The 17,766-nt window shown below is 47.8% G+C and overlaps 1 protein-coding gene across 1 annotated transcript in view; it reads left to right on the top strand.

The window, feature by feature from the left end:
* Positions 1-17,766, top strand: part of LOC107115693 (rap1 GTPase-GDP dissociation stimulator 1-like) — a gene marked incomplete at its 5' end in the record, with an annotated part of 45,925 nt that overhangs the window by 3,325 nt on the left and 24,834 nt on the right. Inside the window, 4 exons of the mRNA XM_015417450.1 lie at positions 2,112-2,237; positions 5,358-5,501; positions 8,664-8,795; positions 11,763-11,897. Of these exons, the coding sequence (XP_015272936.1) occupies positions 2,112-2,237; positions 5,358-5,501; positions 8,664-8,795; positions 11,763-11,897 (537 nt within the window). The remainder of the gene's footprint in view (positions 1-2,111; positions 2,238-5,357; positions 5,502-8,663; positions 8,796-11,762; positions 11,898-17,766) is intronic.

Raw genomic sequence — 17,766 nt, 5'->3', positions numbered from 1 at the left:
CTAACCATCTCATCCTTTTCCGTCCCCGTCTTCTTTGACCTTCAATCTTTCCCAGCATCAGGGTCTTCTCCAGTGAGTGCTCCCTTCTCATTTGGTGGCCAAAGTATTTGAGCTTTAGTTTCATTATCTGGCCTTCCAGGGAACAGTCAGGGTTGATTTCTTTTAGGATGGACTGATTTGATCTCCTTGCAGTCCAAGGGACTCTCAAGAGTCTTCTCCAGCACCATAGTTCAAAAGAATCTATTCTTCGGCGCTCGGCCTTCCTTATAGTCCAACTCTCACAGCCATACATGACTACTGGGAATACCATTGCTTTGACCATGCGGACTTTTGTTGGCAGGGTGATGTCTCTACTTTTTATCATGCTGTTTAGGTTCGCCATCACTTTCCTCCCAAGGAAATCTTTTAATTTCATGGCTGCTGTCACAGTCTATGGTGATCTGGGATCCCAGGAATGTGAAGTCTGTCACTACTTCCACGACTTCCCCTTCTATTTGCCAAGGAGTGATGGGGCCGGATGCCATGATCTTAGTTTTTTTGATGTTGAGCTTCAAGCCCACTTTTGCGCTCTCCTCTTTTACCCTGAGCAAGAGGCTCTTGAGATCCTCTTCACTTTCTGCCATTAGAGTGGTATCGTCTGCATATCTGAGGTTGTTGATCTTTTCCCCAGCAATCTTAATTCCCGCTTGTGATTCATCCAGGCCAGCATTTCGCATGATGTACTCTGCATATATATTAAATAAGCAAGGCGACAATATACATCCTTGTCGTACTCCTTTTCCTATGCTAAACCAATCAGTTGTTCCATATCCGGTTCTAACTGTCGCTTCTTGGCCCTTATACAGGTTTCTCAAGAGACATGTGAGGTGGTCTGGTACTCCCATCTCTTTAAGGACCTGCCATAGTTTGTTGTGATCCACACAGTCAAAAGCTTTAGCATAGTCAATGAAGCAGAAGTAGATATTTTTCTGGTACTCTCTTGCTTTCTCCATAATCCAGCGAATGTTGGCAATTTGATCTCTAGTTCCTCTACCTCTTCGAAACCCAGCTTGTACTTCTGGTAGTTCTCTATCCACGTACTGTTGAAGCCTAGCTTGTAGGATCTTGAGCATGACCTTGCTAGCGTGTGATATGAGTGCAATTGTGCGATAGTTTGAACATTCCTTGGCGTTGCCCTTCTTTGGGATTGGAATGTATACTGATCTTTTCCAATCCTGTGGCCACTGTTGCGTTTTCCAAATTTGCTGGCAAATGGAGTGCAGCACTTTAACAGCATCATCTTCTAAGACTTTGAATAGCTCAGCTGGAATACCATCACCTCCACTAGCTTTGTTGTTAGCAATGCTTTCTAAGGCCCATTTAACTTCACATTCCAGGATGTCTGGCTCGAGGTCAGTGATTATACCGTCGTGGTTGTCAAGGACATCGAGGTCTTTCTTGTATAGTTCTTCTGTGTATTCTTGCCATCTTTTCCTAATCTCTTCTGCTTCTGTTAGGTCCCTACCGTTTTTGTCCTTTATCATGGCCAGCTTTGCATGGAACGCTCCCTTGATTTCTCCAACTTTCTTGAAGAGATCTCTAGTCCTTCCCATTCTATTGTTTTCTTCTATTACTTTGCACTGTTCATTCAGGAAGGCCTCCTTATCTCTCCTTGCTGTTCTCTGGAAATCTGCGTTCAGTTGGGTAAATCTTTCCTTTTCGCCTTTGCCTTTCGCTTTCCTTCTCTAGTGAGTGCTCCCTTCTCATTTGGTGGCCAAAGTATTTGAGCTTCATTTTCATTATCTGGCCTTCCAGGGAACAGTCAGGGTTGATTTCTTTTAGGATTGACTGATTTGATCTTTTTGCAGTCCAAGGGACTCTCAAGAGTCTTCTCCAGCACCATAGTTCAAAAGAATCTATTCTTCGGCGCTCGGCCTTCCTTATAGTCCAACTCTCGCAGCCATACATGACTACTGGGAATACCATTGCTCTGACCATGCGGACTTTTGTTGGCAGGGTGATGTCTCTACTTTTCAGGTGGCAATCGAGGCAGCCATTTCTCAGCTCAAATCAGAGGGGGGCTTTCTTGCTAATCGTGTGGTATAACTCATACAGATTCCATTTGTGTGCAGACACGGCTAAAGAAGCCCTGAGCAAGACCAAGGTTGCCGAACAACTGGTCCATCAGCTGCGGCAGGTGAACCATCACGAGAAGGTCGAGATCATTCTGGAAGTTCTCCAGACCTTAGCAGAGAATGGTAAGGGCCTCAGTCACTAGACTGGGTGGCCAAAGACAACTTCAGCCTTTGCTGGTTGAAGAAAAAAAGGGGAAATACATAAAAATCTATTCCCTAAATACACTCTTCAAGCACACTGTTTTAGAACTTCATCACTTGAGGAAGGAGGACTACTGTTGCGTCTTTTGTGACATCACTGCTCATAGGATTGTCCCAACTAGATTAAACCCCAAGAAACAGCCCTGGACTGTGTAGCACAGGCTGGCCTGATCTTGTCCGATCTCAGAAGCTAAGAAGTGTTGGCTCTGGTTAGTAAGTCCAGGGTCGCTACACAGACGGAGATCACCAAGGAAGTCCAGGGTCGCTACGCAGAGATTGGCAATGGCAAACCACCTCTGTTTGTCCACCTTGACCTGGATAGCCCTGGATAGGCTAGTCTTGTCAGATCTTGGAAGCTAAGCAGCGCCAGCCCTGGTCAACACTTGGATGGGAGATGAAGGAATACCAAGGTCGTGATACGGAAGCAGGCAATGGCAAATCAACTCTGTTGAGTCTCTTGCCTTGAAAACCCTGCAGGGTCACCATGAATTGACTGTAACTTTACAGCACTTTCTACCACCAGCAGCCTGTTTACAAAACCTATTTCCACAGCATTTTTATTATGAGCCAGCAAACGAACCTCAGAGATTTTCCTTCTGGAAACTTGTAGATTGGGTCAAAGCGATGTGTATACTAAGCTGAGCATTGATACAAAACAACCACCAGAGAGAGAGAGAGAGAGAGCCGTACAGAGAGAAAAAAAAAAAACACAAGAGAGAGAGAGAGAGAGAGAGAGAGAGAGAGAGAGAGAGAGAGAGAGATGGGCACAAACTGGCTCACAAACCGAAGTTTGTGATGAATTTTCGGCGGTTTGTGGTTTGCGAAGTGAAGATCATGGTAGGTCAACTGGCACAAACTTTCCATGAACTGTCAAGCTGTTCGTGGAGGTTCATGCTGGTTTGTGAACAGATATATTTCCAGACAGACTGTCTCTGGTCAATCTAAATGTTTACCAAACTTCAAAGCAACAACTTGGAGGGCACATAGAGAGGCGCGTCCAGGGGAGGTACCCTGTGACTTTGATGCCTCTAGCATTCCAGAGCTTTGGTGCCATGACTGAGCATGCCCTCTCTCAAGTTGCCACCTGCCTAATCTCAGAAGGCAAGAGCACCCCCAAATGACCATAGTGGTGGGGCAGGTTCATAAATCAGTGTTTTGCTGGTGGCAGCCAAAGTCCCCACAAGTCCCCACAAGTCCCCACAAGTCCAGGGCGTTTCTCAGCTCTTTTCCCAACACCTGACTAAGGGATCTCCCTAGGGTTGCCACTCTCCAGGTGGCAGCTGGAGATCTCCTGGAATTATAACTGATCTCCAGGTTGCAGAGCTCAGTTCCCCTGGAGAAAATGGCTGCTTTGGAAGGTGTACTCTATAGCATTTGTATCCCATTGAGGTCCCTCCCCTCCCCAAACTCAACCTCCCCCCGGCTCGACCCCCAGAATCTGCAGGAATTTCTCAACCCAGAGCTTGCAGTCCTAGATCTTCCCCATAGATCAGCCCAGCCTACTCCCATTTGGTCAAGTAACGAATAAATATACACTGCAAGAAACTTTTGTAAACGAATGTGTTCCGTTTATAATTAACATTCTATAAAGTGCATTGTGTATTCTTAGAACATCCTAATCAGGTTATATATATTCAGTACAACAACAAACAGTTCATACAACATAACGACTGCCAGTCAATTTTGCATCAGTATTTTAAAAGTCAAACCCCAACGGGAGTTTCCAGAATTACAAGCCCGCTTCTACTTGCATGAAGTCTTCCAGAAGGGGGGAAGCTTTCATTTATAGTTGTGTGGATGACCTTGTTCTACGGTCAACACTATGCAGCCTTGAGAATGACAGGAGCGCTCGGTCCATGAATTTTAGCTGCACAACGTGTCTTTTGTAGGACCGGCAATAAGCATCAATACAACTATAAATGAAAGCTTTACCCCTTCTGGAAGACTCCATGCAAGTAGAAGCGGGCTTGTAATTCTGGAAACTCCCGTTGGGGTTTGACTTTTAAAATATTGATGCAAAATTGACTGATAGTTGTTATATTGCATGAACTGTATGTTACTGTAATATTGAATGTACTGAATATATATACCCAGGGCTTTTTTGTAGAAAAAGACCAGCAGGAACTCGTTAGCATAATAGGCCACACCCAACAGCAGAAACTTATTAGCATATTAGGCCACACCCCTGAGAGCACAGCTCATTAGCTTATTAGGCCGTACCCCCATGTTACCAGAAGTATGAACATCCAGCCACACCGACCTTTTTCTTCTTATTCTGTTTACCTTCTTTGTTGTCAAAACCCAGGGCTTTTTTTGTAGCAGGAACCTCTTTGCATGTTAGGCCACACACCCCTAATGTAACCAATCCTAATGAGTTCCTGCTGTTGGGTGTGGCCTATTATGCTAATGAGTTCCTGCTGGGCGTGGCCAACTCGGGAGCCAACCGGAACTCCGTTTCTGTGCGTTCCTGTTTAAAAATAGCCCTGTATATACCTGATTAGGATGTTATAAGACTACACAATGCCCTTTATAGAATGTTAATTATAAACAGAACACATTGATTTACAAAAGTTTCTTGCGGTGTATATTTATTCATTACTTGACTTTCCTGACACTGTAGCTCGGGTTGCTACAGCTGCTCTCATTTGGTAGCAACGGTACTGGCGTGGGAATTTCCCATGTGATCAGCCCCTCCAATGAGATCTCCTCCTTTCACTTGTTACCGGAATGGAGTCGTATGTAGGTCATGAGCAGTGTTCCCTCTAAGTTGAGTTAGTGTGAACTAGCTCACAGTTTTTTAGCCTCTGGCTCACACATTTTTGTCTTAGCTCAGGAGGATGGCTCCAGAGCAAACTAATTTATGCAGTGGCCAAATCGCTCGCTCACAACTTTAATGCCAGTAGCTCACAAAGTAGAATTTCTGCTCACAAGACTCCGCAGCTTAGAGGGAACATTGATCATGAGGAAGAGCTACTTTCCTGCTTAGGATGGACACGGGCCCATCCAGGAGCTTTCAGCGTGTCTGTCTCATGACCTCCACAGATGCCCTCAAACTGCAGTTGGCCGAAGCCGGCATCCAGGATGCTGTGAGCGAGATCCTCTCGAGGCTCCAGGACAGCTCCAAGCCAGAAGACATGTGCAGCCTGAAAGCTGCGTCGGATCTCATCGTGTCCTTGCTACTCGGAGGTAAGAATAAAGAGAGCCAGTGGGGAATTCGGATGCTCCCAACGAGACAAGGTGCCATTTTGGGAGGGGGGAATTACCATACAATCGTACCACAATTGCAATACCCACATTTGTCTCTGAGATGAAGAGTCGCCTCGGGCATTTAATGGTACTGGGCCTCTTTGGGCCAGAGGTCCCAGGAGGAAGACTGAGACTGCGGTCACACACGCTAAATCATCCACTTTCAATCCACTTTCAATCCCCTTTCCAACTGGATTTTGCCAGTTCACACAGACAAATCCAGTTGGAAAGTCTACTGAAAGTAGAGTCAAAGTGGATTGTTTGGGGGGGGGGGGTGACCGCAGCCTGAGGAAGAGTCTTGGTCCAATCAGCCCAAAGTCTGGTTGCTGCCTATCGGAGAAGATAAACTTGGTGTACCAATCTCAGGCTAAGATGTGAGACAAATTCTTTCAGTGTTCAGTTCCCCTGGAGAAAATGGCTGCTAGGGAGGGTGGACTCTATGGCACCATACCCCATTGAGGTCCCGCCCCTCCTCAAACTCAACACCCCCAGGATCACGGGATTCCTCAGCCCAGAGCTTGCAATCCTAGATCTTCCCCATAGATCAACCCAGCCTGCTCTCATTTGGTAGCAACAGTACTGGCATGGGAATTTCCCATGTGATCAGCCCCTCCAATGAGATCTACTCCTTTCACTTGTTACCGGAATGGTGTAGTATGTAGGTCATATCCAGGCAAGGTGAGGTCCCTCTTCTACCCAAACCCCACCCTAACCAGGCTCCACCCCTCAAATCTCCAGGAATTTTCCAGCCCAGAGCTGGCAACCCTGCAGGTGAAAGCCCATTGTTCTGAAACCAGAGAGTGTGTATTAGAGATCTGTCAAGGGGGTTATGTAATACAGTTAAAGGAAGGGGGCATGGAGACTCACACCACCAACCTTAAAGCAGCATAAGAACATAAGAGAAGCCATGTTGGATCAGGCCAATGGCCTATCTAGGGTTGCCAAGTGTAAATTCCTCCGGAGTGGAGGACTCCCGTTGGGCGTCTGGAGCGCGAGCACGCACGCCGTACGCACGTCACCCGGAAGTGATATGACGACGCCGGGCACGCTGGGGGCGGGGCCACGACCATCTGAGGGAAAACCATAGAGATTTCCCTTGGATGATCGTGGCCCCGCCCCCAGCATGCCCGGCGTGGTCGCATCACTTCCAGGTGACGCACACGTCAGGGTGGGGTTCCCCCGGGGCCCGATCTGCCAGCGGCAGGGAACGGGCCTCTGGGGCGGGCATTTCCCATCCCCCCGGGGGGACTTGGCAAGCCTAGGCCCATCGAGTCCAGCACTCTGTGTCACACAGTGGCCAAAACCCAGGTGCCATCAGGAGGTCCACCAGTGGGGCCAGAACTCCAGAAGCCCTCCCACTGTTGCCCCCCCCCAGCACCAAGAATACAGAATCCAGGGCTTTTTTTGTAGCAGGAACTCCTTTGCATGTTAGGCCACACACGCCTAATGTAGCCAATCCTAATGAGTTTCTGCTGTTGGGTGTGGCCTATTATGCTAATGAGTTCATGCTGGGCGTGGCCAACTCGGAAGCCAGCCGGAACTCCGTTTGTTGTCAAAACCCAGGGCTTTTTTTGTAGCAGGAACTCCTTTGCATGTTAGGCCACACACCCCTAATGTAGCCAATCCTAATGAGTTTCTGCTGTTGGGTGTGGCCTATTATGCTAATGAGTTCATGCTGGGCGTGGCCAACTCGGAAGCCAGCTGGAACTCCGTTCCTGTGCGTTCCTGCCCAAAAATAGCCCTGCTTGTGGCTAATGGCCACTGATGGACCTCTGCTCCATATACCCAGTCCCCTTTATGTATACCCATAATTCCACCACAACACCCTCTCTGTTTCATAGCATCCAGCATCCAACACTTCCAGGCGTCAAAATTAATTCTTCGTACAGCAAGGCCAGAGGCAGCGTGGCACCGTGGTCAGAGTATCTGGCTAGGACCCAGGACAACTGAGTCTGAATTCCCCCTCTACCACGGATGCTCACCAGGTGACCTTGGGCCCCTCCAACTCACCCAGCCTAACTGACTTCACAGGGCTTGTTGTTGCGAGGACACAGTGGAGAAAAAGGGAACGATGTGATCTGTCGCTTTGGCACAGGGAGAAGAGCGGGTTATCAATTTTTAAAAATAAAAATAAAAATTAACAAGCATATTTAAAACCGCAAAATGTCTCACCTTCCCTTGCCCCACTGGTTGGAACCCATCCTGGCAAGAAGGATCGACCTGCGCTCCAGGGAGGGAGGCTCATCAGATAATTATTGAGCTAGGCTTGTCAACCTCCAGGTTGTGGCTGGAGAGCTGCTATTGCAATTTATCTCCAACGAACAGAGATCAGTTCCCCTGGAGAAAATGGCTTCTTTGGAGGGTGGACTCTATGGCACTGTACCCTGTTCAGGTCCTGCCTCTCCCCAAAGTCTCCACCCCCCCAAATCTCCAGGAATTACCCAGCCTAGAGTCGGCAACCCTATATCAAGTTGCACCCAAGTCTACAGTCTCTTCATAACTGTTATGTATGGAACAGAATGGATGAATGGATGAGCTTGAGTCTAAGCAAGGTATTGTAAACCGACCCATCAGAACAAGGGAAATTCTGGAGGGAAGCAAAGTGATTGGTCTTTATGTACAGTTTCTGATTGGATCTCATCTGACATGTGGGCGTGGCTTGTTTAAAAAGGAGCCTGTTGCTCCGTCTCGTTCTGGTTCTTCTGACTTTGTGTTCAGTAAAGCTGTTATCACCAGTGTTCCCTCTAAGCTGAGTCAGTGTGAGCTAGCTCACAGTTTTTTTAGCCTCCGGCTCACACAATTTTGACTCAGCTCAGGAAGGAGGGCTCCAGAGCGAACTAATGTATACAGCAGCCAAATCGCTCACTCACAACTTTAATGCCAGTTGCTCACAAAGTAGAATTTTTGCTCACAAGACTCCACGGCTTAGAGGGAACATTGGTTATCAGTGTTCATCTGCTGCCTCGAGTCTCGTATCTAACAATAACAGCAAGAGATAAGGCTGTGATCATTTCCCTGCTGGAATAGAGGACTGCCAGTAAAAATGATGCAGGATTCCACTGTCGCGGTACTACCCGTCTGTCTCCATTTGTCGTGCTGCAGATGAATCCATGCAGCAGCTGTTTGCGGAGGGGCGTGGCGTGATCTACCAGAGCGTGGGCACGTGGCTGGCCTCCAAGCACACCCAGTTACAGCTGACGGGGGCTCTAGCTATTGCGAACTTTGCCAGGAACGGTAAGAATGCCCACTCGTTTGTCTATTCCAATGGCCACACGGTGCACTGAAGTCAAGGGAGGTCTAAGGTCCAGTGCTGATACGGCCTCAGCTTGTGAGTTTTGCGCACTGTAGTAAAGCGTAAGAAGAAATTCTCGCTTGTGTGCATTGTTCTGCCATAGCTGGAACCTTCAGTGCAAACTGGGATCTGGGTACAGACGGTACGGTTAACGGAGTATTCTGTGTGTTACGAAGAAGGATGTGCAAACCAGGCTTACGACACTACGTGGTTTCCATTGGGTAGCAGGGCTTTTTTTGTAGAAAAAGCCCAGCAGGAACTCATTAGCATAATTGGCCACACCCAACAAGCAGAAACGTATTAGCACAGGTCATTAGCATATGAGGCCACACCCCTGTGTTACCAGAAGTGTGCTCATCCAGCCACACCCACCTTTTGCTTCTTTTTCTGTTTACCTTGTTGTCAAAACCCAGGGCTATTTTTGTAGCAGGAACTCCTTTGCATGTTAGACCACACACCCATAATGTAGCCAATCCTAATGAGTTTCTGCTGTTGGGTGTGGCCTATTATGTTAATGAGTCCCTGCTGGGCGTGGCCAACTCAGGAACCAGCCGGAACTCCGTTCCTGTGCGTTCCTGCCCAAAAATAGCCCTGGGTATTGGAATAGAAGCTTTGGCTATAGATGTAAATTTTCCAGAAATGTTGAAGCTATGAGGCGAAAAACACAATTTATGTCGTTAAAGCAGCAAAATGGGTTTAGGTGTGATAGGAAAAAGAGTATGGCGTGTACTTCAGGTTTTCGCAAAGTTTCCATTCCACTCGCAATGGGGGAAAAAATGTTTCACGTATAACTTAGTTATATCATATAAAAATGTATTAATTGGCATATCTGTGGAATCTGGAAATTCATTGGAATGAGAGAAAGCCCTGCGGGCTGCTGTGCCAAATTGTGTCTTAGCACTTTTCACTCCTTCCAAAAGAAAAGTTTTCCGGTGCTCCCCCAGATTGAATGTAATGAATTTATACCTGACTAGGATGAAATAATGATACACTATGCACTTTCCTAAATGATTACCATAAATAGAACACATTAGTTTGTTAAAAGGTTTTTGCAGTGTGTATTTATTTGTTACTAGACTCTCCTAATACTGCAGCTTGGGTTGCTTCAGCCTCCAGGTGGGGCCTGGGGATCCCCCAGAATTACAGTTCATCACCAGACAACAAAGATCGGGTCCCCTGGAAAAAATGGCTGCCTTGCAGGGTGGACTCTATGGCATTGTGCCCCATTAAGGTCCCGGTCCTCCCCAGGCTCCACCCCCAAATCTCCAGGAGTTCCCCAGGCTGGAGCTGGCAACCCTATCTTCCACCCCCTACCAGTGGCCAGGAAGGACCTGGAAATCCTATCACCAACCTTCTTGAGCCTGTGGACACTTTGGGAAATTTCAGTGCAGGTAGCAGGCACTACAACAAAATGGCTACCGGGAGCAATCACAAAACGGTTCGGACAGGGGGGCTCCCCACGGTTTTTGAGGCCGCAGGCGCCTTTAGGCACAGGCGGGTCAGCAGGCACAGCTCCAAAACTGCTGCTGCCGAAGGCAGAGCCAGCCACAACATTTCCGGGAGCGAGGTCATGCTTAGCTTTGATAGTAACACTTCAACCTCTCCGGCAGAAGCTCCGCTTAACAGGATGCTTTTTTAAATGAACGTACCTTTTAAAAATATTTCCGTGCTTACACACAGCTTATCTTCAGCCGCACAGTGAAAATCCTTGTGCCGTGGCGGCGGCGGCTGCTGCTGCAGCAGCAATTTTTTAAAAAAAAAAAAAAAATCAGCTCAGCCAATCAGATCTCTAATAGTCAATAAGAAGTCCTGCTGGGCAAAAGCCCCCCCCTGGCCTCACACACTTTCTAAAAACACTTGGCGAGCACCAGAAAAAGTGTCGGCAGCCCACAAGCACTACGTTGGGGGACCCCCTCGGTTAGGAAGTTTCAAACTTCACCTCCTATGATTCGGGTTCGGCAGGTCTTACCCATCTGCCTGCAGGGGGATCCTGGCTTGGTCCCGAGGTCTTTTGTCATGCACGCCATGACGACATCACCTGAAAGCGACGTCATTGTGCCGGGCATGTTGTACAGGGGATGCTCTAGCATTTGACTAAAAACTCTATGGTCACCATAGAGTTTTTAGCCAAATGCTAGAGCATTCCCCATGCAACGTACCCGGCATGATGACGTCGCCTCCAGATGATTGTGCCAGGCATGGTGGGGCTCTTCAGGGGCAGGGCTCCCCCACCGTCCAGCTGGCCAGTGATGGATCAGGGTCCCCGAAATTGGCGGAAACCCTGCAACCATTGGAGAGCTGGCAACCCCATGTTGGAGGCAGTTGTTTCTGAATGGGTGCTCCCTGCAGACCCAAAGGTGATCCTCTTCTGAAGCATACCCTTCTTGAAAGAGGTGCAAGAAAGCCAGGACTGGCTGAATGCTTTGGGCATGAAGTAAATGTTTACCCCAAAACACATTGGTGGGCACCTGACATCCACTGGCACTGCACTGGAAATCACTGACTTATGTGATCTTGCGCTCCCTTCAGTATCTCAAAAAAGGTGTTGGTTTTGGGAAACGTACAAACTTATTTAATCAAATACAAATTAGTCTCTTAAAATGCTGGCAATTCATCTATAAGAAATTCTTTCATCTACAGACCACTGTCACCTCATGATGCATGAGTGCCCAAAACACAAAACGAGTTTCCCCTTTTGCTGTAAAAACTTTGCAATTAGTCAGATGTTTTGGCATAAAGTCAGAGTCCCTCTGGAAGATCTGGAAAGACCTCCCGCCCTGAAAGAGAACTTGGCTGTCTGCTCATTGCTTTAGAGGTATTGCCACCGAAACCTGAGGGTGGTTTTCTCAGCATCCAGCACCGTCGACTCTAATCCTTGGACTCTTTTCTCCCCCTCTTGATTTTACAAGACAGCAACTGCGTTCGGATGGTGCAGCTCGGAGTGGTCCATCAGCTGCTGGATCTTTTAGAGCAACACGTGGAAAGCGGCGACGTCTCGGTTCAACATGCTGCACTCAGCGCACTTCGAAACCTTGCCATACCAGGTACGGCAAAAGCCACACGGAAAATTATTTAAGTGGAAAGCGGGGGAAAATAAACTAACACCACATAAATGTGTTTGATGACCTAGAAAGGAGAGAGAGCTAAGGCCCGAAGAGGGCAAATGGAGGGAAGTGAGAAGAAATGGTGGAAATGAAGGTTGCCAACCACCAGTTGTGTAGAAACAACAGAGAGATCACGGGAAGGATGCAAACAATGATGAAAATATATTTAGACTGCTGTTTTGCAGTTAGCTGCGGTGGCTCAAGTGGTTAAGACGCTGAACTGCAGGCTGTGGAAGGTCAGCAGTTCGAGACCCGAGTGTGCCACATGACGGAGTGAGCTCCCGTCTCTAGTTCCAGCTCCTGCCAACCTAGCAGTTCGAAAGCAAGAAATTGCAAGTAGATCAATAGGTACTGCTTTGGTGGGAAGGTAACAACATTCCGTGCGCCTTGGTGTCTAGTCATGCCGGCCACATGACCACGGAAACGTCTTCGGAGAGCGCTGGCTCTTCGGCTTTGAAACAGAGATGAGCACCACAACCCTAGAGTCGGACTCGACTGGCTTTCAAGCAAGGGAACCTTTACCTTTACCTTTTTTGCAGTGAGTAGTATTTCTTCAACAAGTAATAAAGATGTACGCAGGCACACAACAGAATTTGCAGATACTCCCGTTTCACGTGACCACTTTTCCTAAGGGTGCTGCATAAGTAACATCAATTTACACGTCAACCATTCCAATCTGTAAATTAACACTCAACGTTCTTCCCACTCCAATGTTTCTCACGCAGCACACTTAGAAAAAGTGGTCATGTGAAACGGGAGTATCTGCAAATTCTGTTGTGTGCCTGCGTACACCTTTATTACGTGCTGAAGAAACACTACTCACTGCAAAACAGTCTAAACATATTTTCATAATACGTCGTCACGGGTTTTAACCTCCAGTTGGGGTCTGGAAATGTTCTAGAATGACAACGGAGCTCCAGGGTGTAGAGTAGGGTTCCCAGTCTCCAGGTGGGGGTGGGGGTCTCCCAGAATTCCAGTTGTTCTCCAGATGACAGAGATAGTTCCTCTGGAGAAAATGGCTGATTTGGAGAGTGGAATTCTATGGCCATTATACCCTGCTGAGCTCCCTTCCCCTCCCTAAGCCCCACCCATTCTACAATCTACCTTCAGGTCTCCAGGAATTTCCCAGGCCAGAGCTGGCAACCCTACTATAGATATCAGTTCCCCTGGAGAAAATGGCTGCTCTGGACGGTGGGCTTTATGACATTATGCTCTGCTGAGGTCCCTCCCCTCCCCAAACCCTGCTCTCCCCAGACTACACACCCCCAATTGCTAGGAATTTCCCAACCTGGAGTTGGCAACACAAAGAAATACAACTATTAAAGATAAAGGTAAAGGTCTCCCTTGCTCGAAAGCCAGTCGAGTCCGACTCTAGGGTTGCGGTGCTCATCTCTGTTTCAAAGCCGAAGAGCCAGCGCTGTCCGAAGACGTTTCCGTGGTTATGTGGCCGGCATGACTAAAGCTTATTACATTCAGAGCTGATAGTTATACATATCCAACTGATGGGTAAAACTTTTGACCAATAGACCATGCGCGTTTCGGCCCCTGCAGGCCTTCCTCAGTGGCCAATAGGAATGTCATAAGTTTTAAGAGTTGGATATTTGGACTATTTCTTTTAACCTTATGTATGTTTTATTTATGTGTAAAGGTAAAGGTCTCCCTTGCTCGAAAGCCAGTCGAGTCTGACTCTAGGGTTGCAGTGCTGATTTCTATTTCCAAGCCGAAGAGCCAGCGCTGTCCGAAGACGTTTCCGTGGTCATGTGGCCGGCATGACTAAACACGGAGGCGTACGGAATGCTGTGACCTTCCCACCGAAGTGGTCCCTATTTATCTACTTGCAATTTCTTGCTTTCGAACTGCTAGGTTGGCAGGAGCTGGAACTAGAGACGGGAGCTCACTCCGTCATGCGGCGCACTCGGGTCTCGAACTGCTGAACTACTGACCTTCCACAGCCTACAAACAGCACCTTTGCAGGCACTGGAAGCCTCTCTGAACATAATGTGAAACCACTGGTAAGGGCCAGACTTAACAGGATGAAGCAGCTATATTTGTTCACAGGCCTTGCTACTCTTTTGTGTGTGCGTGAGCGTGCGTGCCTGGAAGTCATGGCTGACTTCTGGTGACCCCTAGTGGGGATGGAAGGCAAGGGCGGCCAGAGAGACGGCTAGCTGCTTGCCTCTGCGTCAGAGCCCTCGTCTTCCTTGGAGGTTTTCCCATCCAAGTCCTTGCCACTTAGCTTCCAAAATCGGACTTTCCCGGGCTATTCAGGTCAGGCTAACAAATAAATGACTCTAAAAATACAAATATTTATTATGGTGTACACATGAATAAAGGAGCTGCGGTGGCTCAAGTGGTTAAGACGCTGAACTGCAGGCTGTGGGAGGTCAGTAGTTCAGCAGTTCGAGACCCGAGTGTGCCGCATGACGGAGTGAGCTCCCATCTCTTTAAGAGTTTTTGTTTTAGTGGCTACACGGTTGCACTAGGATTTGGGGAAACCAAGTTCGAATCCCTACTCTACCACGGAAGTTTGCTGGGTGACCGTGGGCCAGTCATTCTCTCTCTGCCTACTTTACCTCACAGGGCTGTTGTTACGAAGATAAAGGGGAGGGGATGATCTTGTAAACTGCGGTAGCTCCCCCCCCCACTCATTAGAAAGAGAAGTGGGGTGTAAATAAATATCTAGGTAAAGGCGAAGGTTTCCCTTGCTCGAAAGCCAGTCGGATCCGACTCTAGGGATGCGGTGCTCATCTCTGTATTACTCAGGTGGCCTATTGGCCACTGAGGAAGGCCTGCAGGGCCGAAACGCGTATGGTCTAATGGTCAAAAGTTTTACCCATCAATTGGATATGTATAACTATCAGCTCTGAATGTAATAAGCTTTAAGAGTTTTTGTTTTAGTGGCTACATGGTTGCACTAGGATTTGGGGGAACCAGGTTCGAATCCCCACTCTACCATGGAAGTTTGCTGGGTGACCGTGGGCCAGTCATTCTCTCTAAGCCTAATTTACATCACAGGGCTGTTGTTACAAAGATAAAGGGGGGGATGATCTTGTAAACTGTGGTAGCTCCCCCCCACTCATTAGAAAGAGAAGTGGGGTGTAAATAAATATCTAGGTAAAGGCGAAAGTTTCCCTTGCTCGAAAGCCAGTCGGATCCGACTCTAGGGATGCGGTGCTCATCTCTGTATTACTCAGGTGGGTAACCGTGTTGGACTGAAGCAACAGAACTAAGTTTGAGTCCAGTGGCGCCTTTAAGACCAACAAAGTTTTATTCTGGGTATAAGCTTTTGCGTGCACACGCACACTTCTTCATATATCTTAATAAAACTGAATAACTGAATAAAAATACCAGAATAAAACTTCGTCAGTCTTAAAGGTGCCACTGGACTCAAACTTTGTTCTGTATTACTCAGCACCGGATCAAAGAGAGGTTGGTGGGGTGAACTTTTCTGTCCGGACAGCTGGCAGGACACAAGGCAAGAAGCCTGTATTCTTCCATCACATTAAGAGGGCTCAGAAGACATGATGAAAACATCGGGAAGATGAAAAGAAGAGAAGCGGTTTGCTAAGCTGAGAATTCTGCAAGAAGATCTGCACCGCAAAATCCTTTTTTTGTTTCCCAGACGTCTTCGAAGCGATACCACCTAAGGCAATTTAGGCCTCAGGTTGAAAACCTGCGTTCCCCCATCGATTCCGGGGCGATCGTTTCAAAAAGGCAATAAGCAGACCAAAATGATGAAAGCCAACCAGCCTAGATACAGTCTTTTGGAGAAAAAAATACGGACAGACACAGGGGCCATTATGAATTGATTAAATCCTCAGCGACCTGCCCAGGGAACTCTCTTTGAAATCCCTACCATACTCAGGGGCCTACAGCTTGAACTTCCTGCTGCCGAGCCCAAGGAAATTACAAGCAAGCTAATTAAGTGGCGGCTTCCCAGCATGATCAAGATGCCAGCGCGGGAGGCCTGCCCGCTGGACTCGGCCTTGGCAAGAAAGAAAACAAAGAGACGGTGTCAGGAAATTGGTTGGCAGCATACCATTTCTTTTTCCCCCCTCTAGGGACATTTGCTTTTAATTATTACCTGAGATGACTTCACCGTCAGAATATGGTAAGAGGGAGAAAGGGAGGGAATGTGTTCAAATACAGAAGCAGTAGTACCTCGAGAGGCACTGAAGAAGCTTCTTGAAACAAAGGCCACGGTCACACGGACCTCTTACCGCGCTAGTTTTCCCGCAGTTCTTCTTGGAGGTGGTCAGACGGTCCCTCTGTCTTCTGCTTCACTCGCGCAAAGTACTGATCACACAGCGCGCCGTCCCTGCGGTGGCGCGGGTTTTTTTTTAAAAAACCTGCGCATGCGCTTGTCTTCCTGAAACAAGCACCATCGGCGGTACCAAACTGTCAATACACGTGATTGAAGACGTAAAGGAAAACGAGAAAGAAAACAGGGTTAAACATGCGCTTGGGTGTACATACAAACTAAAAAGACCAAAATAAAAGCTAGTGCCTGTTTGCACATGCACATAACTTAAACCAGAAACACAAAAAAGGGGGGGAGCACGGTCACTGCGGATTGCTGTCCAGATACCAAAACCGCGGATACAAAGCGTGAGATATCGGAAAAATTGGGTACTGGTTCGGCTGAGGCTGACTCCTCAGATGAGGAAGAGGCAGGGGGAAACTCAGCCTCGTCTGGAGTCAGCCCAGGAGAAGAACCCTCAACACTACCTGAGGAGGAAGAGTCCCCAGCAGTTGCGCAAGAGTTAAAGCAAGAAGGAGAGACAGATCCTGAGCCTGGCCCAGCACCCCCAGCTGGGGACACCCCGAGGCCAGACTCCCCGCCAAGTTCTCCTGAGTGCCTCAGACGTAGAGCACGCCAGAGGCTGAGTATGCAGGAACGAAGAAGGCATGCCAGACTGCAGCTCCTGCAAAGGCAACCAGACGAGTTGTAAGCCTTTGCAGACTCAACTCCCAGGGAAGGGAGGACCTGTTCAAAAACACTCCATGAACCTGCTTCAACGCGGCAGCAACTCTGTGTAATCAGACCTGCTTCTGAGTGTGCAGCAGCCGCTCCTTGTCCTTGGAAACTTGCAATCTTGACTTGACTATCCGACCTTTGGCTTTGTTACTGACCTTGATTTCAAACCGTGTTTCCAGCTTCTCGTGTGTAGTCTCGGTGGCCATCAGCCAAGATAGCACACAGTTGTAATTCCAGGAGATCTCCAGATACTACTTGGGTGCTGGCATCCTTAAGTTGATTTCCCCCTCCCATTTCCACTCCTATATTTTCTGGATACTTTTTGCGTGTATCGGGAAACTGTACATATGTTCATCTTCCAGGACAGGTGAGCAGAACAGATGTCAACTGGCATGATTACCAGCAGTGACCTCATGGGGGTTACAGTGGATTTTATGAATGATCAGGGTCACAGATTTTAACAGTCACACACGGACACACACCAGGGCTTGTATAGCAACTACAAAGGGAAGCATATCTTAACTATTATTTCCCCACACACACTAAGAAACAGTCAGCGATTCTCCGTGGAGCTCCAGGTGGGTGAGATCAGCTTTCAAACACAGCTGAGTCCCACTGCCTCTCATTTAGAAATTAAGCCAGATCACGAAATGGAAGTTCTTAAATTCACACCTTTTGGAGAGAACAAACACATAACATGACAGCACATACAGAACATCAGAAATGTCAGGGAACACTTGCTTCTGCTTGCCTGCATTTTTAAAAATAAACCATTCAACCACTCAAAAAACCCAAAACATTTCTAGGCCTGAAAAAAACTAATTATTTCAA

Source organism: Gekko japonicus, unplaced genomic scaffold (genome assembly GCF_001447785.1).
Source record: "Gekko japonicus isolate JY-2015 unplaced genomic scaffold, Gekko_japonicus_V1.1 scaffold2974, whole genome shotgun sequence".
Lineage (NCBI taxonomy): Eukaryota > Metazoa > Chordata > Lepidosauria > Squamata > Gekkonidae > Gekko > Gekko japonicus.
The sequence above is the reverse complement of the archived record's forward strand: the minus strand, read 5'-3'. Positions and strand labels throughout refer to the sequence as shown.